At 35.2% G+C, this 27,052-nt stretch overlaps 1 protein-coding gene across 31 annotated transcripts in view; it reads right to left on the bottom strand.

Moving 5' to 3' along the window:
• Nucleotides 1-27,052, bottom strand: part of VPS13B (vacuolar protein sorting 13 homolog B) — an 805,974-nt gene that overhangs the window by 386,693 nt on the left and 392,229 nt on the right. For 28 of the 31 annotated variants that reach the window (XM_086336078.1, XM_086336091.1, XM_086336075.1 and 25 more), the window contains 2 exons: nt 18,562-18,782; nt 4,267-4,470 (listed from right to left, as the gene is read on the bottom strand). In XM_086336078.1, coding sequence (XP_086192204.1) covers nt 4,267-4,470; nt 18,562-18,782 — 425 coding nt within the window. Of the gene's footprint in view, nt 1-4,266; nt 4,471-6,045; nt 6,135-18,561; nt 18,783-27,052 lie in introns of those variants that run through there. The other 3 variants (XM_086336102.1, XM_086336101.1, XM_086336103.1) reach the window with 2 other exon arrangements.

Below are 27,052 nucleotides of genomic sequence, written 5' to 3'. Positions count from 1 at the left end.
ATTTTTTAGAACTGAATAAAAATACTCCACAAAACCTCAAGCCCTGAGCAGGATAAAGGAGAACACACCTACACTTGGTGGCAACAGTTTACTTTTAAAAGAAAAATTTATCAATGAATCAAGTTCTAGAATTCATATGATAACACACATTAGGGACCCTGGAGTTAGAAGGCAGAAGTTTTCATTTCAGCTTTGCCACTTACCTATACAATCTCAACCAAGTCACTTAACCTCTGTAGTTACAAATTCTTCATTGTAAAAGGGAAATAATACCACCAATTCATAATATAGGTTTCAGAATTAATAGAAACAATGCTTGCAAAGTGCTCAGAGTTGAATGATTGCAAAAGATAACATGGCATGCAAAGACAGCGTTTACTGTCTGGCTCTCTACTGCAAAAGATTGTGACCTCTGCTTGAAGATGGTACTTGCTTCTGGGCTACCCCATGGTAACAGAGCTGTGGGCAGTTGCCTTCTCTCTTATGTGCTCTACCTGGCAAGAACACCTCCATCAGAGCCATATTAGGGCAACGGGCAGAGATACCACCAGGAAGGCAAGACAGGCCTTGATCAGGCATGAGGTGGGGCCAGCCATGCCAGCTCTACTCACAGAAATCTTCTAAATATTTAACATGCCACCTCTAAGTGAGTGAGTGAAGTCGCTCAGTCGTGTCCAACTCTGTGACCCCATGGACTGTAGCCTACCAGGCTCCTCCATCCATGGGATTTTCCAGGCAAAATACTGGAGTGGGTTGCCATTTCCTTCTCCAGAGGATCTTTACAACCCATGGATCAAACCCGGGTTTCCCGCATTTTAGGCGGATGCTTTACCAACTGAGCCACCAGGGAAATCATGCCACCTCTAGGAACACACAAAACTTTTAATTTTCTTCTTAGCACTGACTACATGAAGAAGACTTTGTTGAACTAATTAAATGGTATACCACAGTAGCACTATGCTGTTATAAAATGATTTTGTTACAATGGGGAAGGGATAGAATATAACTATAGGATAATTTCAATGTGACAATTATATTTAAATCCATCAACATCAACACTTTTTCTGAGGCAATTATAAAAATATTAAAAATATATTTATAAAAGTAATACTATGACTCAGAGTTTACTAAGAGACACCAGAGGATGTGTCAAAACTTTGCTGGGACATGGAACTCTTGGCCCTCAGGGTTTTAGAGTAGAGCCTAGAGTGAATGGAGCTTTCAATGACTGAGAGATTCTTTTGATTACTCCAGATGCAAACATCATCTTCTATGTATGTAATGACATGAAAATGGTAGGGAAGCACTACTGTAACTAACTACAAAATATATACTATGTATATATTTTTATAGTTAATTACAATGTTGTGTTAGTTTCTGGTGTACAGCATGGTGATTCAGTTTTATATATATATTCATACACACACAAATATGTTTTTCAGATTCTTTTTCATTATACCTTGCTAAAAGATACTGAATATAGTTCCTTGTGCTATACAGCAGGTTCTTGTTGTTTACTATTTTATATATAGTAGTGGTATATGTTCGGAGAAGGCAATGGCACCCCACTCCAGTACTCTTGCCTGGAAAATCCCATGGACGGAGGAGCCTGGTAGGCTGCAGTCCATGGGGTAGCAAAGAGTCGGACACGACTGCGCGACTTCACTTTCACTTTTCACTTTCATGCACTGGAGAAGGAAATGGCAACCCACTCCAGTGTTCTTGCCTGGAGAACCCCAGGGACAGGGCAGCCTGGTGGGCTGCCGTCTCTGGGGTTGCACAGAGTCGGACACGACTGAAGCGACTTAGCAGCAGTAGCAGCAGTGGTATATATTAAGCCCAAACTCCTAATTTGTCTCCACCCCCACACATTATCCCTTCTGGTAACCAGTTTGTTATCTATTTCTGTGAGTCTGTTTCTGTTTTGTAAATAAGTTCATTTCTATCATTTTTTAGATTCCACATATAAGAGATACCAAAAGCTCTTGCAGTAAAGTTCTTACAATGCATAGTGTTCTTACAATGCAAAAGCTTTTGAGACCAAGAGATTACTGTATTGAGCAAGTCAGACAAAGACAGATATAATATGGTTTTGAAAAATGAAGAACTTCAACTTTCTTTAATGTAGTATTTTCCAAACTTATTTAACCAAAGACTTCTTTTTTCACAGCCAATATGTTGACATTGCACAAAATACACTTTGTGAAAAACTTTGGTAATCAAAAGCTTGCGGTGATACATTGATAGACAAGGATAATACAAGTGAAACTGATAAAAGAAGTTAAATACTCTGGGCACTTCACTGGTAAAAAGGAGAGTGTCCCACTAAACAGCTGTTTACTAAGTACTGTATTAAACAATGTTAAGATGAGCATGAGGACGCACGTATTTTGGGAGTAGTCTTTTAGAAAGAAATATTTAAAAAACATCACAAGTTCAGAAAAGACAGGGCTCATCTGAAATGGACACCTGCTGGTCATACATCTAGGACCTGCCATTCACACAAAGTACAATTTAAATGGTACTTTCTAAAACTGTGCTGTGTCCAAGCTAAACAGAAGGACATGGTAACCCTGATTATGAGATTTAATACAGATGAACATGCCCTGCAATTTCCAGAAGGAAGTCAATGTTTTTACCCCCAAAGGGTATGTCCCATTGACTCCATATCCTGAACAGTTTCAGATTTTCATTTGGGGAGAAAAAAAGTACTTCTATCACTTAGGTCATTGTGATTCTTAAGATTTGGAATAAGCAGGAATAGAGGATAGAGAAGTTGCTTATGCAGGGGTCAAATATCAATAGTACTACTCCAACATGCAGTACTTGGGTGCAATCTCAAAAATGACAGAATGGTCTCAGTTCACTTCCAAGGGAAATTGTTCAACATCACAGGAATCCAAGTCTGCCCCAACCACTGATGCCTAAGAAGCTGAAGTTGATTGTTTCCATGAAGACCTACAAGACATAAAACTAACACCAAAAACATATCCTTTTCATCATAGGGGATCAGAATGCAAAAGTAGGAAGTTAAGAGATACCTGGAATAACATCAAGTTTGGCTTTGGAGTACAAAATGAAGATGGGCAAAGGCTAATAGAATTTTGTCAAGAGAGCAACAACCTTTTCCAACAACTCAAGAGACAAATCTGCACAAGGACATCACTAGATGGTCAATACCCAAATCAGCCAAAATGGAGAAGATTATCTGACAGTGATTGAAGTAGGTGAAAATCCTGTTTATAAGTAAATATTTGAGCATTAAATTCTGTTTTAAATCTAAAAACAGTATTTTTTGTATTTATGCATGATTTTAGTATATATTGGAGAAGGAAATGGCAACCCACTCCAGTATTCTTGCCTGGAGAATCCCATGGACTAGAGGAGTCTGGTAGGCTGTGGTCCATGGGGTCGGTTGCAAATAGTCAGACAAGACTAAGTGACTGACACTTGGTATATATTAAGAGCTCCAGAAATGCAACTACTGAAAAGAACAAAAAATTTCTTTTCTTTGAAACTTTATCAAGTTTGCATTATTTCAGAAAATCACACCAACAATGGTCCCACTTGCAGCATTTAATAGTCCTGTACAAGTATGTTTGCATCAGATACATTCACAGTAATTGTATGTACCTGGCAACTGCATTTCAACTTCTAATGTAACCATGCCTGAGCATTTACATAGTACAATAATAATTTACTATACTTTAATTCTTTATATTTTATTCAGAATACTACTTTTGAAAACATATATATATGCAGGTTATGTTTATTTTCATTTTAGGATAGTAAAGGAGGGGCTTTGAAAATATTTGTTATAAAAAGGGCACAGATATATTGGGTGAGGTCACAATGTGAAAAATGTAAAGGAAGATTTCTATGATCAGGAGAGAACTTTGCATTGGTCAAGACTGAAAATCACAATCTAAAGATAATAAAGACACTCTGGTTCTGAGCCTCTTTTGCAGTCAGCTTCTAAGTTTCCATACTTCTGAAAAACCCTACATTTACTGTGCCTTAGTTTTTGCCATTTCACAGAACCTCTACTTTCCTGAACTATCCCACTGTCTACTGAAAGTGATGAAAATCCTTGAACCTAAGAGAAACAGTAACACACAGCCATAGCTACCATAGTACCTCATGAGTCTCTAAACTCATCAGCTTCCACAGAGGTAAGGTCATCTTCATTCTCAATCCTGACATAGAACTCTGTGGTATATATATATCACCCTTCATTTACTAACACAATTTTTCAGAAACACTTACCTCAGTAGTAGTTCCAATGTCAGCAGATGGGCTACATGTGCTATTATCTGGAGGAGCTGTGCCTATACTGCTTCTAACTGGAGAGCTAGGGAAAGGCCCCACCACGGACTCCGGGTAAGCTGAAGAAGAACTGAGACTGCCTCTCTTCTGAATCTTATTCCAGACTTTATTCATGATATCTGTTAACTCATATAATAGCTGAACCTAAGCAGAAGGAAAAAAACAAAAAGCAAAAACAAATCTTTCAACTTCTGGTCAAAACTGACTAAAATACTCAATGTGAGAAACTTAAAACTAAGTCCACAGAAATAAGAATACATGAAATAAAAATCTATCTGTAAATCATTGATTATAGTACTATATCATGATCTATTATTATATATTAATATATGCTATTATATACATATTATCATGATACCATCATTCTGATGATATAGACAAATAATCCAAATATACAATATTAAACATTTAACCATGAATTTGAGACAGATATAATAAATTTAATCATACTTAAAATTGGTCCCATATTTATAACTTGATATTTTATAGCAAGTTAGCATTTTTGTGGGAAAATCATATAATAAAATTAAATGCTAATACAACAGCTTATGATGAGACAGATTTCTTTCAATAAATGACTAACAGAATCACAAATAAATGCCTCTTAAACAGAGTCCTCAGGATCAAAAATTAGAAATCAAATATATCCTATTATATATGACTATTTAGTAATATATAACTGTCATTCTTATTTTTGAATTATTTACAGTTTAAATTTTCTCTATTTTCTGAAGAATAAATCTGAAAGTGGATTTCTTACCCAGCAAAATACAGTAAAGAGAAAAGATATAACAGAGAATAGTAAAAGGAAAATGTTATATGAGACTTTTCTATAGATAAAGAACATAAACTATCCAACCTACTATTCCCCTCAGATTTGTCATTCCTATATCCAGGAAAAAAAAAAAAACAAAACAAAACTGTTTAACTTGCACATTGTTTGACTAAGTTCTAAGATATTTACATAAGATTTCATAAATAAGCATTAATCATGGAATTTGTATGACAACATATTGCCATATACTGTATAAAAGAAGCCTAGGGGGAAAAATGCAAACACAATATATAAGCAAATCCACAGCTGGATACCATATTCTGCTTGCCATTAAAAAAAGAAAGAAAGAAAGAAAGAAATTCTCATATTTATAAAAAGTTTCAGCCCCAGGACACATCCAGATGATAAAGCTGGCTTCTTATGTGGGCAGAACAGATGCCTAAAAACAGTGTTGTCAATCCTTATTTGATATAAAACAGTACATGGGTTACAGTTTTTTCTTGCTTTTTGTGTGGTGAAGTCTCCAGTCTCAGGTTATAGCTCTTTTTGTTTAAAAAAAAAAAAATCTAATGGCTAGAATTCCTGGAAAAGAGCTGTTAGAAAATTTTTAGTTTAATTCCTTTTGGCTTTCATAATCATTAGTATTTTCTAAAAAGAAATCATTTTCTTCCAAACCGAATTTTTAAAAAGATTATTTTACTTTTTCTTAAATAATTAGAACTGACACATAAAGTATAAATGGTTTCTAAATACTTTTCAGGGCATAAACTTTATTTACTTAAGAGAACAGATGCTGCCTTTATTGTCACTACTTCTGATTTCCTTTAACTCTAACCATTAAATAATTGTATATGAATGTCACCAAGTATACTGTGTATTCAGCATGCCAAATAAGCAATGAAATAAACTTGAAAAGTATCATTATTTTCAAAGAGGAAACTTACAATCACAGAATCCAGGCTTCCTCAATTCAGAGGTTTAAAAAAATAAGGCAAAAATTCTGAAGATAAATGTTCAACTCATATCCTTCAAGCTGTACTGAAAAATATACCCACAAAAGCCACAATGAGCTACTACTAACGACCTATTAAGACATCTGAAATTAAAAAGTATAACCAGACCAAGTATCAGTAAAGATGTAGAGTATCTAAAATTCTCATTTACTCTGACAAAAAACAAAATTTAGAATACAGTTTGTCAGTTTCTGAAAAAGACATATCTACCATATGTGTGAATCATTTCCTAAGTTTCCCCAAGAAAAATTAAAATCTATGTCCACACAAAGACCTATAAAAAACTATTCATAGCAGTTTTATTTCTAAGAGTCTAAACCTAGAAAAAATCTCAAACGCTAACTAGTAAGTTAACCAACAGTACAACAGAATACTTAGGAATAAAAAAAATAAATTATAGATTCATGCAAAAACAAGGATTAATCTCAAAATCACAATACTGAATGAAGGAAGCTAGGCAAGAGAGAGCGAGAGAGCACACCTGTAATGATTCCATTTATACAGAATCCGAGCAAATGAAAATTAATCAGTAACAGTATCAGTGATTACCTGGAACTAGGGGAGGAGTAAAAGGGAGAATAACAAAGGGGCACAAAGAAACTTTTGAGGATGATGCATTATCTCGACTGTGAAGGTGATTTCATGGGTACACTAGCCAAATGTTATCAAATTAGGTAACCTAAGCATGTGCAATTTATTGTATTTATGCTGCTGTAATTTAGTTGTTTCAGTCATGTCCAACTCTTTTGCAACCCCATGGACTGTAGCCTGCCAGGTAATCTCTGTGCATGGGATTTCCTGGGCAAAAATACTGGAATGGGTTGTCATTTCTGTCTCCAGCAGATATTCCCCACACAGGGATCGAACCCACATCTCCTGCATTGACAAGTGGATTCTTTACCACTGAGTTCCTAAAGACATTAAAGGAAATGGAGTAACTGGTAAAATATTTAAGATGAAAGTCAAGGTTGATGGAAATCACTCCTATGAACAAATACTTTGATTCAACCAGGTTAAATATTTATAGTGTCCAAGGCTTTGACTGGCAATGAATAATTTCTAGAACTTATACAGAGGTTTAGGTCTCTGCAGCTGATACAAGGATCTACAACAAATTCAGACATGACAATAAATCTGTTTTAGGTGTGCCCTATATACAGAGATTGCACTATATTTTAAAGTATATATACTCGAGAGCTCTAAGCAATAATGAACCAAATTAATTAATGTGTATTGCAAACACTTCTGATGTCATTCTAACAAATTAAAAAATGGTATGGAAGGAGGAATTGAATAGAATCAAGAAGCGTATACACTGGGCTATAATCCAAAGTCCACAAAGTTTCTGACAGTGCATGTAAAATTTAGTAGACATATACACTGTTCTGGGGGAAAGGCTTTTATAACATTCTCAAAGAAGTCCATAGCACAAAAAAGGATAAGAAGTACTTCAGAAAAAAATAAATGGGAAACTAACACACAAAAAAACCCCAGATTAGCTAGTGAGAAACCTCTCATAAGAAAGATGTTTATTTAGGGTCATTAATCTTAAAATAAAAACAGTAAAAGAAATTTTAGGGATCTTACACGTATTATTATAATACAAACACGTGTTTGTATTTTAGGGCCCACAACACTTTAGAAGCCAGGACACCCCCCTCCAAAAAAGTTTTATAGGTATACTTCACTAAGAAAGATTAAAGATTTTTGGCCAAAAATGCCATAAACGTTAAACCAGTATTACAGGGTCTGCATTTATAGAATATAAGGAGGCTCTTCAAACTGCTAAGAAATTTAACAAAAAAATTAAGTAAATGATATGAAATAACTCATAAAAGAGCAAATTAAGTGGCCAATAAACAATGAAAATCTGTCCATCTGCATTAATAATTAGGAAAATACAAATTAATGTAAACAAAATGAACTATCAATTTATAAAAGAGCAAACTCAATGGCCAATAAACATTTGAAAAGTTGCTCAAACATCTGGTTTCATTTCCCTTCAGCATGAAGGATTTCCTTTAGGATTTCTTACAGTGTAGTTCTACTGGTGACAGATTCTTTCATACAAAAACTGCTTTTATTTTGTCTTCATTCATAAATGTTACATATTTTTTATTTAGAATTTTGAGTTGAGAGGATTTATACAAATTTTTCATAATTTAATGATGTTGATCTTTTGATCCCTACAGTTTCCTATGAGAAGTAAGCGAACAATAAAAATTCAGTCCTCTTGCATGTAATGTGTCATTTTTTCTCTTTTTCTCATACCTTAAAGATATGTTCTTTATCTGTGGCTTTCAACAGTTGGATTATGATGTGCATAGGCATGGCCTTCTTCATGTGTTTATCTTACTAATCTTTCCCCCCTCATTTCTAGCCTATATGTAGCACTCAATAAATATCTGCTAAATGCACTGCTAAAGGGAAAAAAAATCAAGTCATCATCTGTAATTTTGACAGAATCCAGAGGGAGCCTGGAATACAGGCTAAAGCAATCACTCACAAAAAGGGGTTTATTTGGAGTCTCATGTTTTACCATTAAAATTTAGGTTAATCTGGCACACAAGGATATCAAATAGTATTTGCAAAGATTTTTGAGTATTTATAAAATAATAAATAATTGTTAATAAAATTACATTTCCTTAGTATATGTATTTCTGAAAACTGCAACTGTTAATGGCTCAGTAGTGTCCAACTCTTGGTGACCCCATCTACTACAGCCTGCCAGGATCCTCTGTCCATGGAATTCTCCAGGCAAGAATACTGGTGAGGGTGGCCATTCCCTTCTCCAGGGGATCTTCCCAACCCAGGGATCAAGACCCGGTCTCCTGCACTGCAGCCAGATTCTTTACTATCTGAGCCACCAGGGAAGCCCATTTCTGAAAAGAGTTTTCAAGTAAATCGTTCAGCGATTAGACATAGTGTGTTTGCCTTCATAGATTTCTAATGAAGCAATTTCCAGAGCTATGGAGATGTAATAGGCTATGCTGCTGCTGCTGCTAAGTCGCTTCAGTCGTGTCCGACTCTGTGCGATCCCAAGGACTATGTGATCCCAGAAACAGTAGCCCACCAGGGTCCGCCATCTCTGGGATTCTCCTGGCAAGAACACTGAAGTGGGTTGCCATATCCTTCTCCGACGCATGAAAGTGAAAAGTGAAACTGAAGTTGCTCAGTTGTGTCCGACTCTTCACAATCCCATGGACTGCAGCCTACTAGGCTCCTCCATACTTAAAAACTACATGTAGTCTCAAATTCAAACTTGTACCATTGGTTCAGTGTATTAACCAGTGTTTTATTGCTTTATCCTCTCAATACATGTTTGATAGTGTGGTTTAAAATTTTAAGTCAAAGACTTATCAAAATTGGAAAGAAAAGAAAAAACAACCAAACCTTCCTTATCTAACTTATCTATTTATTATGCAGATGTCTGTTTAATCGGGCTTCCCTAGTGGCTCCATGGTAGAGTCTACCTGCCAAGCAGGAAACACAAGTTCGATTCCTGGGTCAGAAGATCCCCTGGAGAAGGAAATGGCAACCCACTCCACTATTTTTGCCTGGTAAACTCCACCGACAGAAGAGCTATGGGGTCACCAAAAGAGTCAGACAGGACTTAGCAACCGAACTACAAAAATCAACAACAAATCTTTGAGTAATTGATTCTTCAAAGTGCTGTACAGTTTTGTAGCTTCCAGTCCCTTCAGGAATACTGCCACATTCCATCAGGGATATTCAAGATAATTTACATACAGGATCTCAAATTTTATATCAGAGTCAATCTAAACTATCAAAATGACATTTATACAAAATGACATTTATACATTTATTCAGAACTTGCAAAGTTATTTTCATAAATATCTCACTTGTAGTTCCCAACAACCTTGTGATCAATTTTGGATATAGCAGTTGGTAGCAGTTTAACAGAAGTTGGTTTGTTAGGACTCATCAAGAAAGAAAAGTGGAATTAAATTCATAGAATTCATTACATTTTGGGTACAAAGGGATTCTCAGGGTATGAGGTTCTTTCAGCCTTCATTTATTTCTCAAAAGAAAAAAAAAAGTCTTTGGTGTTTGGGGAGCAGCAGCAAGGAGCCCCTAGATATCAAGTGATTGAGGAAATGCAGAAAGAAAAGAGCAGACATAATAAGGGAATACCAGGCCAAAAATAAGTTATTTATGTGATGACTTGGCTTAGAACTGCTTTAAACAACAATAAAACATGAGCTTAATTCTAAACAAGGTGAATATCTAAAGGAGATATTCCAGAGCTCTAGTTTTGAGCCACAGTCTTACCTTTAATAAGACTCACAGAAATCACCATACTATTCCATGTGAAAGTGAAAGTCATTCAGTCGTGTCTGACTCATTGTGACCCCATGGACTATACAGTCCATGGAATTCTCCAGGCCAGAATACTGGAGTGGGTAGCCTTTCCCTTCTCCAAGGGGTCTTCCCAACCCAGGGATCAAACCCAGGTCTCCCACATTGCAGGCGGATTCTTTACCAGCTGAGCCACAAGGAAGCCCAAGAACACTGGAGTCGGTAGCCTATCTCTTCTCCAGTGGATCTTCCAACCCAGGAATTGAACCAGGGTCTCCTGCATTGCAGGCAAATACTTTACCAACTGAGCTATCAGGGAAGCCCCACTATTTTTTTTTTTCTTTTACTTTGATATATATACTCACATATATATATACTCATATATATCAAAGTAAAAGAAAAAAATTAATAATAATAGTAGTTGCTGTTGTTGAGTCACTAAGTCGTATGTGACTCTTTAGAACTCCATGGACTGTGGCATGCCAGGCTCCTCCATCCTCCATTATCTCCCAGAGTTTGCTCAAATTCATGTCCATTGAGCTGGTGATGCTATCTAACTACCTCATCCTCCACTGGCCCCTACTCCTTTTGCCTTCCATCTTTCCCAGCATCAGGGTCTTTTATAGTCTCAGGCTAAAACACTAACAGGAGCAGAATTCATCCTTAGATGGGATAGCTATGGATAATGAGATTATGTGGAGTAGGATAATCCTTCCAAGGCTACAATGAATACTAAAATAAGTCTTCAAAATATAAGGTCTCTGGTAGATAACTCCAAGTAGCAGTAAGCTTTTTTTTTTTTTTAATTTTTAATGGGAGAGTAATTGCTTTACAATGCTGTATTGGTTTCTGCCATACAACATGAATCAGTCATAATTATATATATATAAATTATATATATAAATATATATATCCCCTTCCTCTTGAGCCTCCCTCCTACCTCCCATCCCACCTCTCCTGGTCATTACCAAGCATCAGGCTGGGCTCCCTGTGTTATACAGCTTCCCACTAGCTAGCTATTTCACATATGATAGAGTACATATGTCAATGCTACTTTCTCAGTTCATCCCACCTCGTTTCCCCTGCTATGTCCGCAAGTGTGTACTCTATGTCTGGTCATCATTCCATCCCTGCAAATAGCTTCATCACTACTATTTTTCTAGATTCCATCTCTCTCTCTATATATATATATGTGTCTATTATGTAGGGACAGAGTTACTACTGGGCTTCCCTTGTGGCTCAGCTGATAAAGAATCTGCCTGCAATGTGGGAGACCTGGGTTTGATCCCTGGATTGGGAAGATCCCCTAGAGAAGGGAAAAGCTACCAACTCCAGTATTCTAGCCTGGAGAATACCATGGACTATAGTCCATTGGGTCGCCAAGAGACAGACATGAGTGAACAACTTTCACTGAGCTGCTACTAAATATAAACTATGAATAAAAAACTTTCTTATTACAGCCAAAAGTTTCTTCATATCCCTTTATAATCTATCCTTCCTATCACTCCCTTCTCCTTCCCTATTCCTGCCCTACCTTCAGGCAACAATCAACCTACTTTCTGTCACAATGTAGTGGTTTATTATCATAACATTATATATAAGTGGAATTATACAGTAAGGACTTTTAGGTCTGGGATCCTTCACTCAGTGTAATGCTTGTAATACTCTTCCATAATTTTACATTTTATCAATAACTTGTCTTTTTTATGGCTGAATAGTATTACATTGTATGGATAGGATAGGATAGAATTTAATTCACTTACTAATGAACATTTAGGGTCTTCCCTGGTGGCTCAGAGGGTAAAGCATCTGCCTGCAGTGCAGAAGACCTAGGTTTGATCCCTGGATCGGGAAGATCCCCTGGAGAAGGAAACGGCAACCCACTCCAGTACTTTTGCCTGGAGAATCCCAAGAACGGAGGAGCCTGGTGGACTACAGTCCACTGGGTGGCAAAGACACGACTGAGCGACTTCACTTTCACTTTCAATGAACATTTGGGTGATGTTTGGTTTGGGGCTATATAAATAAAGCTGTTAAATACACCAATGTAAAAGTCTCTGCATGCATGTATGTTTTTGTTTCTCTGAAGAAATACTTAGGAAGGAATGACTGGGTTGGTTGTATAGTAATTTTCCCCACCCTCCCCCCCCGGAACTTTCAAGTTGTTTCCAAAGCTGTTATGTAATTCCCATCATTAGTACACAAAGAGCTCTAGTTGGTTCACAATACTTCATCTTTTAAATTTCAGCCAATCTAATAGGTGTATACTGTTATGTCTTCTTGTTTTATTTTCCCCTGATGAATAACGATAAACATCTTTTCATGTGTTTACTGACCAGTCATACATCTTGTGTGATACTAATCTTTTCCCCATTATGTGTACTGATATTATTTATTGCCCTATCTTTGTTATCGATTAGAAAGGATTTCTTAAAATTCTGGTAACAGTTTGATAAAGGTGTTGCTATACTTCTTCCAAAATGTCTGGATTTCTGCCCTCTTAATGATACTTTCAAGGAGAAAATGTTTTTAAACCTGATTATACCCAATATCTAGGTCAATTTCAGGATAGCTGCCATCTTAACAATGTTGTCTTCTAATCTATGAACAGGTATCTCTCTCCAGTTAGACGTTCAAGTTCTCTCAGCAGTGTTTTGTGGTTTTCAAGGTAGAGATCTTGGACATGTTTTGTTAAATTAATTTGTGTACGTTTACTGGCATCAGTGTAAACGGAACTGATTCATTATTCCATTTTCCAAATTTTGGCTGCTAGTACAGAAAAATACAATTGGTTTTTAGACATTAATCTTGTCTTATACAATCATAATAAGTTTATTAGTCCTAGTAATAGCTTCTTAATTCCTCGGGGAATTTCTGTAACATATTTGATCATATGAAAAAAGGGAGAGTTTTACCTCTTTCATCTCTAGTCTTACTATTTCTTTTGCTTGGTTATTTCTTTTTAATTGCAATGGCTAAGATGGTCAGTATGACATAGAGGTGATGAAAGAAGGCATCCTGTGTTTTTCTTGATCTTAGTGGAAAACAATTCAATATTTTGCAATTACGTGTGGCATGTGGTTTCACCAACTCAATGGACATGAGTTTGAGTGAACTCCGGGAGTTGGTGATGGGCAGGGAGGCCTGGCGTGCTGCAATTCATGGAGTCGCAAAGAGTCGGACACGACTGAGTGACTGAACTGAACTGAACTGTGGTTTCTCACTTTCCTTTATGAGTTATTGTTTAATGTCCAGATATTTATAGTTTTCCTAGTTAAGTATTGATATCTAATACAATTTGACTATGGTTAATATACTGATTTTAATTCTCTTCATACAATGAGACCATGTATATATGAAAATAATATGCATTCCATGGTTGTTGAATAGTGTTCTATAAATGTTAATTAGATGAAAGTGGGTTCACAAGTATTTTTCATATCTTCTATATCTGCAATTATTTATTTTTCATCTAATTCTTTAACAATCACTGAGAGACATGGGATAAATTCCTAATATGAATAAATAGAATTACCTATTTTTTCCTTTAATTCTGTCCATTTTTCTTTCATTTCCTTTATCTCTGAGAACACTCCTTTATGTTTATTTTATTTGGTGTTAAAATAAACAAATCCATCTTTCTTATACTGTTTGTACGTTTTCCTATACATGTATTTATATTCTGTTTCTTAATATTTCAAGTGTTTCCCTATTATGCAATGTATAGTAGAGTGCTGCTTTATCACTACTCTATTAGGAGCAGCTAGACCAGGGATCAGCAAATTTTCTGTAAATGGCCAAATAGTAAACATTCTATACTTCTTAAGCCATAGTGTTCTCCCTTGCTGTTACTTCATTCTGTGGCTGTAGTGGTCCCACCTGCCAATGCAGAAGATGTAAGAGACTTGGGTTCGATCCCTGGATCCAGAAGATGCCCTGGAGGAGGGCATGGCAACCCACTTTAGTACTTCTGGTGTGGAGAATCCCATACAGAGAGGAGCCTGGTGGGCTATGATCCAAAGGGTCGCAAAGAGTCAGACACCACTGAAGCAACTTAGTATGCACGCACAGTATGATGGCATTCTTGGACAATACGTAAAAATGTGGGCGTAGTCTAATTTGCCTACAGGCCTTAATCTGCTGAATCCTGGTCTAACACTCCACCAGTTAAGATCATAACCTTTAACGTAATACTTGTTAAACTGGGTTCAGCCCTGTAATTTTATTTTTTTGTTTTCTATTTCCACCCTGTGTTATGTAACTCTGTTATCATGTCTTCCTTTCTTTAGATTATTTGAATTTTTTTTAGTATTTCATTTTATCTATTGGTGTTTGGCTGTATCTCTTTGTATTTTTACTTTATTTTAGGCTCAGCTGGTAAAGAATCCACCCGCACTGTGGGAGACCTGGGTTTGATCCCTGAGTTGGGAAGAGCCCCTGCAGAAGGGAAAGGCTACCCACTCCAGTATTCTGGCCTTGAGAATTCCATGGACTGTATATAGTCCATGGGGTGGCAAAGACCTGGACACGACTGAGGGACTTTCACTTCACTAAGAAACTAAAATATATACATAAAAACTTTCACAATCTAAAGTTACACTGTAACACTTCATGAGATATTTAGAAATTTAAAAACCACTATAGGTTCCCTTAATGATGAAATTTTCTTGTATATTATATCTATATACATTGAAAGCTCTAGCAGTCAGTGTTATACATTTGCTTTCAACAGTCATACATATTTTTTTAAAGCAGCTTTTAAGAAAGATTTATTAAGCTATTTATTATTTCTGGTGGTTTTCTTTATTTCTGAAGATTTAAGTTTTCATCTAGTATCATTCCCTTTTAACATACAGAACTTCCTTCATTATTTCTTATAAAGCAGAGCTGCTGGTAGCAAATTTTCTTAGTTTTCCCTCATCTACAATGTCTTTCGGAGAAGGCGATGGCACCCTACTCCAGTACTCTTGCCTGGAAAACCCCATGGATGGAGGAGCCTGGTGGGCTGCAGTCCATGGGGTCGCTAAGAGTTGGACACGAATGAGCGACTTCACTTTCACTTTTCACTTTCATGCATTGGAGAAGGAAATGGCATCCCACTCCAGTGTTCTTGCCTGGAGAATCCCAGGGACGGGGGAGCCCGGTGGGCTGCCGTCTATGGGGTTGCACAGAGTCGGACACGACTGAAGCGACTTAGCAGCAGCAACAGCAGTACAGTGTCTTTATTTCACTTTTGTTTCTGTGGACACACACACTGGCTTGAGAGTGCTTTTCTGTAAGCATTTTAAATGTATTATTCCAATGTCTTCTGTTGTCTATCATTTATAATGAGAAATCTGCAGTCATTCAAATCATTGTTAAAGTGTATATATGTATCTTCTTGTAGCTGCTTTCAAGGTTTTTTTAAAAGTTTGTCTTTCTCGGTTCAGTATTTTAATCACAGTGTCTCCAAACAGGTTTTCCTTTGAGTTTATTCTCAAAGATAAACTTGAGACTAAGTGAACTTCCTGAATACGTAAAAGCCTACCTCTTTCTGAAATTTTGGACAATTATTTGTTAATATTTTTCTGGCTCCAGCTTTTTCTCCTTACCTTCTGGAATTCCAATTACATATATATTTGAACGTTTTGTCCCACAGTCACTAAGCTTTGATCTTTTTTAAAGTATCTTTTTTCTGTTTTGCAAATTCAATACTTTCTATGCTCTATGTTCAAGTTCAGTGACTCTTCTGTCACATGCAGACCACCTGTAACCTTAGACAGTATTTTTTTTTTCATATATTGTATTTTCAATTCTCAAATCCGATTTGTTTTTATACTTTACTTCTCCATTATGAATTCTTAACTTTTTCTTTCAGTATCCTTTCCTTTACACCTCATTAAGAAAATTTCGATAGCTGTTTTTAAGTCCTTTTTACAATTCAATTATTTAAAAAACAAATTGGAAACATCAATTTATATTGTTAGTTTTTGCTTTTTTCCCCTGGAGTATACAGAAATAATTAATAGGATAGATAGGCCATGGTGGGCTTCTGTTACTATGGTAGAACTAAACTAAATCTATTTTCCCCCATTTAACACCTTCTGTGATAAAGGATCTACCAAAAGTGAACCTGTCTCTCTACAATCTGCTTGCTAGAGCTGGCATATGAAAGTATCAGAAAGTGAGTGGCTTAAAACAACAGAAATTTATAGTTTCATGGTTCTGGAGATAATAGAGAGTCCCTATACAAGGTATCAGCAGGGCCATGATCTGGGACTCAGAAGACTCCTTCATGCCTCTTATTTTTTTGATTGTAGCCAACAATTCTGCTGTTCTTTGGCTTTCAGCTGGATCAGTCCAATCTCTGTCTCCATTCACAAGGCACTCTCCCTCTGTATCTTCACATCAACTTCCTCTGTTTATCTAATTTTCCCTTTTATAAGGATATCAACAGTGTATGAGGGCTCACCCTAAGGACTTCATTTTAACTTGATTGCTGCTGCTGAGTTGCTTCAGTCCTGTCCGACTCTGTGTGACCCCATAGACGGAAGCCCACAAGGTTCCCCCGTCCCTGGGATTCTCCAGGCAAGAATACTGGAGTGGGTTGCCATTTCCTTCTCCATTTACTTCTGCCTTGACTTGATTTTCTCTATCCAATTAACAGATAAGGTCACACAATGAGATACTAGATGTTAGGAATTCAACATATATTTTATGGGGGACAAAACTCAACCAAGAACAGTTTTTCTTCTGCTAGGAAATGAGTTTCAAGAACCATCAGAAGCAGCATTCAAAGAATAATTTGAGAGGGTAAGTCATTTCATAATTATTCTCTTTTATTCCACTATGGGTCATAATAGAATGGCAAATGGCTATTAAACTGGTGTATTTACTAATGTTCAAAGAGATTTATTCAGTTCAGTTGCTCAGTTGTGTCCTACTCTTTGCGACCCCATGAATTGCAGCATGCCAGGCCTCCCTGATTATAAAAGAAATTACTTTTGTAATATTGGATAAGCTATTAGTTTAATATATCTGCTTTATCATAATTCTAACTATATGCATTTTTATAAGGCCATCACCAAGATATTAGCAGGTCTGATTTTGTCAAAATGCACAAATATATATAAAAATTAAGCCAAACTGTTTAATATATAGTATGTGGAGTGAGGCAAAGAGAAGAGGAGAAAGGAGGAGAATGCTATCAGTAATGAGGCTCTATAAAATACAGAATAATATTTGAACCCACTTTAAAAGACACTTATATTTTTTTGATGACCCAGAGGGATGGGATGGGGAGAGAGGTGGGGGGGGGGGGGTTCAGGATGGGGAACACATGTACACCCATGGCAGATTCATGTCAATGTATGGCAAAACCAACAGACTATTGTAAAGTTTAAAAAAAACTAATTAATTAATTTAAAAGAAAGACACTTTTAAAACTGGCTTGTAACTACTAATGCTGGGATAAACAAAGATTTATCAACATTAATCTGTCAAATCCAATAAAAATTTTAAAGCATTGTTTTAAAAATATAATTTCAAATATTATTCAACATTGACAATCTGAGTGGAAATTATATTAGAGTTTGCTTGGGGTCAAAGAAACAAGTATTAAATTGTATGCAATTAATAATTTGTACAAACCCAGGAGACCTGAGCTCATACTAAATTATAAAACTGTCAAATATACATGTTTGGTCTATTCCAACTGGAATGTTAAATGATTAACAAATGCCTTTTTTAAACAGTCAACAGTGATTTAAAATAAAAATACTACATGTTGAGCAAACAAAGTTCTGAGTGAGAATCTGATTAGAAATTACATGTGATCACTTCAACAGACTCTTCCAATCTGACAGTAAAGTAGTTCTTCACTGTTTAAAAACCTTACATCTGCAACTGATTTCATTCCATCAGCCAAAAAATGCATTTATGCTGCCACCATTACATTTTCAGAAGAGTTTAAATTACAAAACTTGACAGAACTTCAAAGCAATACTTAATCTAACCATTCTGATCTTGATGGCCTTGTTAAAAATAATTTAGGACACTTAACAGAAAGAAACCCTTCAACAAAATGGGTAACAATTGTTCTTAAATCACGTTATTTTAAATTTCCTTTCATAAATCAAATGTACCTACCTGGGGGTTTGAGCATTTTATCTCAAGTGACTCTAGGTCAACATGCAGACAGACAACAAATGAATGCCTCATATCAGGTCCTGTAGCAAGCAATTTTGGGGATGTAACAGCTAGTGTAGAGGTACAACCCATGGGTTCAACTAGGCAAAGTGTCACTTGTTTTCCAAAAAGGGTATATATGCTGAAATGATGCAAGCTGATTGTCCAAGGAAAAGCATCACCTGATAATAGGGACAAAAGGGGTTAGGGAGGCAAACATACAAAAATGTAGTTAACTGTCATTTGATATTAAGATGTCTACTATCAATATTATCTACTATCAAATATTATCAAATATTGTCTACTATCAATATTTGAAATAGAAAACACTTAATATGGCATCATAAAAAAACATACATTGTATCATAGACCAACATGTTAAATAGTTCACAGGCTATAGAAGGGTTATTTCTTAATATTTGTATTATACATACTACTATATCAATTATTAAGGTACATTATAAAAGAAAAAATTGAAATTAAGGAATGAGATAAAAATGTAAACACAAGTTCTAACTTTGTATTCCCTCACTGGTTTACTAGTGGGTTGCACAGTGCAACTTGTGGGATGTATGTACCTTGGAGACCATAAAAAATGTGTTAAATTAAGAAAATGGACTAAATGTGGCCCATGATCTGACTGCAGAATAATGAAAAATAAATCATTTACTATGGTCTGTTGGAATTTCTGCATCAGAATCATGCAGATGCTGATATAAAATACAGATTCCTGGTTTCTACTTCAGACCTACTTAATCAGAAATCTCTGCAGGTTAAAACTCAGGATGCATATCCACATCTTCAGTTGGATACCCTTACATACGTATAAAAGGATATATACATAAACACACACACATATTTGATTAAAAAAATAAGTACTCATACATTTCAAGGTTAAGAGCAAAATTTTGTTGTTTTAAACTTTTTTCTTTTATAAATTTATCAGAGAAAAGAACTGTCAGTATAAATTAATGAGATAAGCCATCTTTTTTACAATTGTGGCTACCAGTAAAATGCTTCATGAAATAGAATTTAAAAGTGTACTTGTATTAGAACATTTATATACACTGAATACTATGATGCCAATTTGATGGCAAATATGTTCATATGACTTGTCTTTTTGACTCTGAAAAACTACTAGCACTTGTTAGTATGTTGTTGTTGTTGAGTTGCCAAGTTGTCAAACTCTTTGTGACCCTATGAACTGTAGCCTCCCAGGCTCCTCTATCCTTCACCATCTCCTAGAGCTTGCTGAAATTCATGTCCATCGAGTCAGTGAGGCTATTTAACCATCTCATCCTCTATTGCCTGCTTCTGCTCCTGCTCTCAATCTTTCCCATAATCAGGGTATTTTTCCATTGAGTCAGTTGGCATCAGGTGGCCAAAGTATTAGAGTTTCAGTTTCATCATCAGTCCTTCCAATGAATATTCAGGATTGATTTCTTTCAGGATTGACTGTTTTGATCTCCTTGCTGTTGGAGGAACTCAAAGAGTCTTCTCCAGTACCACAGCTCGAAAGCATCAATTCTTTGGCACTCAGCCTTCTTTATGCTCCAACTTTCACATCTGTACATGACTACTGAAAAAACCACAGCTTTGACTATACGGATGTTTGTTGGCAAAATGATGTCTCTGCTTTTAGTCATAGCTTTCCTTCCAAGGAGTAAGAGTCTTTTAATTTCATTGCTGCAGTCCCGCAGTCACCATTCGCCGTGATACTGGGGCCCAAAAAAATAGTCTGTCACTGTTTCCACATTTTCCCCTATTTGACATGAAGTGATGTGACAAGATGTCATGATCTTAGTTTTTTGAAAGCTGAGTTTTAAGTCAGCTTTTTCACTCTCCTCTTTTATTCTCATCAAGGGATCTTTAGTTCCTCTTCACTTTCTGCCATTAAAGTAGAATCATGTGCCTATCTGAGGCTGTTGATATTTCTCCTGGCAATCTAGACTACAACTTGTGCTTCATCCAACCTGGCATTTCCCATGATGTACTCTGTATATAAGTTAAATAAGCAGGGTGACAGTATATAGCCTTGATGTACTTCTTTCCCAATTTTGAACTCGTCTGTTGTTCCATGTCTGGTTCTAACTGCTGCTTCTTGACCTGCATACAGGTTTCTCAGGAGATAGGTAAGGTGGGCTGGTATTCCCATCTCTTTAAGAATTCTCCACAGTTTGTTGTGATCCACACAGTCAAAGGCTTTAGCATAGTCAAACAAGACTTGTCAACAGAGATAGGATAATATAGACTTCAAGAATCTGGATTGTTTCAAAACAAATTAAAAATATTTATCTTCTAATTAGAGAGGTACTAGTACCTCACTGAAAATAACTTAGAAAATATATAAAGGAAAAAAAGTCAAAACCAGTCATAATTCACCTTCCATCTTGCTACTCCCAGGAATATACACTATTACCATTATTCTATTTCCTTTTTTTCTCCCTTATAGTGTTGGCCATGAGTACTGAGCCATGAAACTGGCCTAGTTTCAACTGAGTTGAAACTAGGATCATACTTTACTTTTAGGTTCATATTATTTTTTTGGTAAGGAAAAAGAAAAGATTAAGTGAATAACTAAGTAGATCATGTTCTAGATATATATATTAAAATTATAAATACACATTTGAATAGTGAACGGTGATATTGAAGGGGTACTACAAGATAGATTCTCGTAGGTTTGAACATTCAAAATGTCTTAATCAAGAAGCTAATACTATTAAACTTGGAAACTTTCAAGTTGAGACTCGAATAATAATATAATTGTAGCTACACAACAGTCCACAATAATTTGGAAACGATGAAAACTGCATAATAATATGTGGTTAGCACTGTGGTACTCTGCCTGTCATAAGACTTAAAATATTTTGCCCTCAAGAAGAATGACCAACTTTAAATCATCTGTAACTAATTCTGAAATTGTTAAAAAATCTACACAAGTTTCCATGCTATTTACAAAATAAAGGCTTTGCCAAATTTGTCTTAAAATATTTTGGAATTATTTCAAGCTACATATTTTAAAATTGGTAGAGAGCTATATATAGTCTTTCAAATTTTATGTTATCCAAGAAATGCTAAATGATGATTATGTTGGATTAAAAAACACCACACTTAAATTCATGAAATTGAAAAAAAGAATTCCAAATGACACTGGTACTACCTTAGATATGTGTCTGCTTCTTCTTTGGAATCAGACCATAAGTTGAAATTTGGTATACCATTTTCTAAGTCTTAAACAGAACCTTTTAACATAATACTTTACATTTATTTATTTAGCAAGCAGATAATCTATTTTAAAAAGCACATTTTACCTAGAAGATGAGATCTTAATGTGTAATGACAAACATCCCCACAATTAATCACTGTGAAAAAATAACCAAAACATAACACATCATTATTGCACAACTATTCCTTTTAAACACACACACACAATAAAAATAAATAAATAAAAGCACCTCATCTATTTACAACACTGGCAATATACTGTATGAGGAGTTGTTAAAATATGACAGACCATGACAGACCAGGACCATGTACTATTCTGAGACCTTCAAGATTATTTCAGAAAAATTATTTATTGCTGGAAGAATTCAGAAAATGTCTAACAAATTGTCTAAAAAACAAGAAAAAGAAAGAAGGCTGAAAATTCCATTTCTGTGTGAATTTGTAAAACGTCTATATTATCAACAGAAAAAAGATTAGTGATAAATTAATTCTCAGAAAAATGATAATCAAATACTGAACTACTTTGTACAAAAAAATGTAAAAGAGAGTGAATATGACAAAGCTTTAGGACAAAATTAATAAATAAATTCAATGTGAGACTATGTGATACATGTCAATAATTGGGAAGGGGAACTTGATTAGATAATAGTAACTTAAAACTAAGTGAAATTATAAAAATTACATGGTATGGATTTCCTTACACAGTATCACACACTGCTGGTATTGCACAACGCAAAGCGTAAAATAAAAGACCGATCTGGATAACAAAAGAAAGCACTATCTAGAGCAAAACAAAAATAAAAACAAAAACCTATATATGTACATTTTGACAATCTTATTATCAATGTTGGGGTCACTGAACAGTGACTATTTATATAGACCTGATAATATACATGTAATTTACAATCTTCAATATTGGTGGGCAGGGATCGATATTCTGGAAAGAGAATCAGTCTTTCCCTTTATAAAGATACTGTACTTTCCTACAGGAAAAAGTGTATATACTTTGTGCCTAGGTAAATAACCTTATAAACATCAATATGGAAAATGAAGGAAGTTGGTTAGTAGTAGAGACACTCTCTCTGTTTTCTTTCTTCTCATAATCTTCATCAAGTATCTTTAGAAACAAAAACAAAAGTGCCTTCCTCTACTCCTTATGTCTTTCCCCATGTCCAACAATACAGTACCACTCAGGTAGATTTTTATTTCATATATGATTAGTGGAATCAGGAATATCTTATTGCTAATTGCAAAGGTTAACAATTTGGAAACAGATACACTGTTTTCTACAAACGTAAATAAGCCAAAACTGCTGACACTTTTTCCCCAAACCACTTAGCATTAAATTGATTTAAAGACAGTTGATTTGCATTTCTCTGATAATGAGTGATGTTGAGCATCTTTTCATGTGTTTGTTAGCCATCTGTATGTCTTCTTTGGAGAAATGTCTATTTAGTTCTTTGGCCCATTTTTTGATCGGGTCATTTATTTTTCTGGAGTTGAGCTGTAGGAGTTGCTTGTATATTTTTGAGATTAGTTGTTTGTCAGTTGCTTGATTTGCTATTATTTTCTCCCATTCTGAAGGCTGCCTCTTCACCTTGCTAATAGTTTCCTTTGATGTGTATCAGCTTTTAAGGTTAATTAGGTCCCATTTGTTTATTTTTGCTTTTATTTCCAATATTCTGGGAGGTGGGTCATAGAGGATCCTGCTGTGATGTATGTCAGAGAGTGTTTTGCCTATGTTCTCCTCTAGAAGTTTTATAGTTTCTGGTCTTACGTTTAGATCTTTAATCCATTTTGAGTTTATTTTTGTGTATGGTGTTAGAAAGTGTTCTAGTTTCATTCTTTTTTTTTTTCTAATATTATTTTATTTTTAAACTTTACATAATTGTATTAGTTTTGCCAAATATCAAAATGAATCCGCCACAGGTATAGTTTCATTCTTTTACAAGTGGTTGACCAGATTTCCTAGCACCACTTGTTAAAGAGATTGTCTTTAATCCATTGTATATTCTTGCCTTCTTTGTCAAAGATAAGGTGTCCATATGTGCGTGGATTTATCTCTGGGCTATTTTGTTCCATTGATCTATATTTCTGTCTTTGTGCCAGTACCATACTGTCTTGATAACTGTGGCTTTGTAGTAGAGCCTGAAGTCAGGTAGGTTGATTCCTCCAGTTCCATTCTTCTTTCTCAGGATTGCTTTGGCTATTCGAGGTTTTTTGTATTTCCATACAAATTGTGAAATTATTTGTTCTAGCTCTGTGAAGAATACTGTTGGTAGCTGGATAGGGATTGCATTGAATCTATAAATTGCTTTGGGTAGTATACTCATTTTCCCTATATTGATTCTTCCAATCCATGAACATGGTATATTTCTCCATCTATTAGTGTCCTCTTTGATTTCTTTCACCAGTGTTTTATGGTTTTCTATATAAAGGTCTTTAGTTTCTTTAGGTAGATATATTCCTAAGTATTTTATTCTTTCCGTTGCAATGGTGAATGGAATTGTTTCCTTAATTTCTCTTTTGGTTTTCTCATTATTAGTGTATAGGAATGTAAGTGATTTCTGTGTGTTGATTTTATATCCTGCAATTTTACTATAGTCATTGATTAGTTCTAGTAATTTTCTGGTGGAGTCTTTAGGGTTTTCTATGTAGAGGATCATGTCATCTGCAAATAGTAAGAGTTTTACTTCTTCTTTTCCAATTTGGATTCCTTTTATTTCTTTTTCTGCTCTGATTGCTGTGGCCAAAACTTCCAAAACTATGTTGAATAGTAATGGTGAAAGTGGGCACCCTTGTCGTGTTCCTGACTTTAGAGGAAATGCTTTCGTCTACAAATAATAAATGCTGGAGAGGGTGTGGAAAAAAAGGGAACCCTCTTACACTGTTGGTGGGAATGCAAACTAGTACAGCCACTATGGAGAACAGTGTGGAGATTCCTTAAAAAACTGGAAATAGAACTGCCTTATGATCCAGCAATCCCACTGCTGGGCATACACACTGAGGAGACCAGAAGGGAAAGAGACACGTGTACCCCAATGTTCATCGCAGCACTGTTCATAATAGCCAGGACATGGAAGCAACCTAGATGTCCATCAGCAGATGAATGGATAAGAAAGCTATGGTACATATACACAATGGAGTATTACTCAGCCATTAAAAAGAATACATTTGAATCAGTTCTAGTGAGGTGGATGAAACTGGAGCCTATTATACAGAGTGAAGTAAGCCAGAAGGAAAAACACCAATACAGTATACTAATGCATATATATGGAATTTAGAAAGATGGTAACAATAACCCTGTGTACGAGACAGCAAAAGAGACACTGATGTATAGAACAGTCTTATGGGCTCTGTGGGAGAGGGAGAGGGTGGGAAGATTTGGGAGAATGGCATTGAAACATGTAAAATAGCATGTATGAAACGAGATGCCAGTCCAGGTTCGATGCACAATGCTGGATGCTTGGGGCTGGTGCACTGGGACGACCCAGAGGGATGGTATGGGGAGGGAGGAGGGAAGAGGGTTCAGGATGGGGAACACGTGTATACCTGTGGTGGATTCGTTTTGATATTTGGCAAAACTAATACAATTATGTAAAGTTTAAAAATAAAATAAAATTAAAAAAAAAATAAAGACAGTTGAGATAAAAGACTTTCTTTAATTCTACATGATGTTAATTTAAAAATTGGAAATGTCTGAGTAATGAAGGCATTTAAAAAATAGAAAACCTAATCAATTCTCCTGGCAGAAGGGAACTGCTGAAATGCCTGGAAGAAAAGGAAATGAAAATGGGCAAGGTATAATTTTATTTGCTCTGTAACCAAATTTCTACATTTAGAAGACAACATTGCTTTGTATTAGCAAAGCAATACATGTAAAATGTATTGAATGTATAAACTAATGAAAGTTAAAAAAATAATATTTATATTTAAAACCTGATTATTAAGTAATGAAAAAATAGATAATTCATTTCAAATTAGAGAAGTATTTTCTTTACATCTATAAATCCAGGAATTCAATGCTAAGTACTATTCATTTCTGAAAATTATTACTGATTTAATAATAAATTCACCATCAACATTTCATTACTACATAAAGACATATAATACTTATTGTTTTCTAAGTCTTTAAAACCTATGATTGCAATTATAAACAATGCAAAACCAGAACAATTATTGCTTTTAAAAAACTAAAATAATCTCAAAGCTTCACGCTGTCCTTCCAGCAATTAATATATTAGTAACTACTTAACAGTTTTAAAAGAAATGTCAAAATTATAGCAATGCTCTGTTTAAGGTCATATGGTCAACTAACAAGATATACCCTCAGTTTATATAGGTTGTCAAGAGATACTACAATTCTATGTATTTTCTAAAGGGATTTACCACTAACTAATGGTAAGCCTCACCTCACTTATTATATAAAGACAACTACATAATTAAGGAAGCATTATCATAAAATATTTCTTGGGTCTCAACTCTCAGTGATATATAGATTATAACTTAAAAATAAATATAGGGTATTGTTTTCTATGGTTAACTGGTTGTTTTCTATGTTAGCTTTTTCTTAAATAACTGAAGAGTCAATTATCCTTTATTAAGCTATTTACTTGAATACGTATTTTACCAACACTGTACTCTCAAACTTAAGACATGCTTAAGACATGATTCATTTTTCAAAACATTTTCAGATATATTATATTTACAACAATAATAAAAATATTTAAAAGATTTACAACAGACATTCTAAATAGTGAATACATTTATCATTTTCCTTAACACAACGCATAGTACACGTAGTCATTTTAGTCAATTTGAGCTAAATCTAGGACCTTCCGAAGACTTCTACAAAAGAATTGTTTACTGCTATTAGATGAAAACCAAGACTGACTAATACAGAAAAGATTTGCTAGTCATTTTAGTCAATTTGAGCTAAATCTAGGACCCTCCGAAGACTTCTACAAAAGAATTGTTTACTGCTATTAGATGAAAACCAAGACTGACTAATACAGAAAAGTTATTTGCTACATAGCAAATAACTCTCCTAATAAATAAGTATTTGTTAGGAACAAAAGATACACGTGTGTGTGTTCATTTTACACGACTGACTTTAAGAGTAGGCATATCAATTTACTTAAGTTAATAAACTGGTTTCTTGACAATACTACCTGCACAGAAGAATGAGCTGGATTTCGCACCAGAGACTTCAGTAAGAATGAGCGCT

Source organism: Bos grunniens, chromosome 14 (genome assembly GCF_055505025.1).
Source record: "Bos grunniens cultivar Pamir isolate PY7600 chromosome 14, Bosgru_T2T1.0, whole genome shotgun sequence".
NCBI lineage: Eukaryota > Metazoa > Chordata > Mammalia > Artiodactyla > Bovidae > Bos > Bos grunniens.
This window is presented reverse-complemented; position numbering and strand designations above follow the sequence as displayed.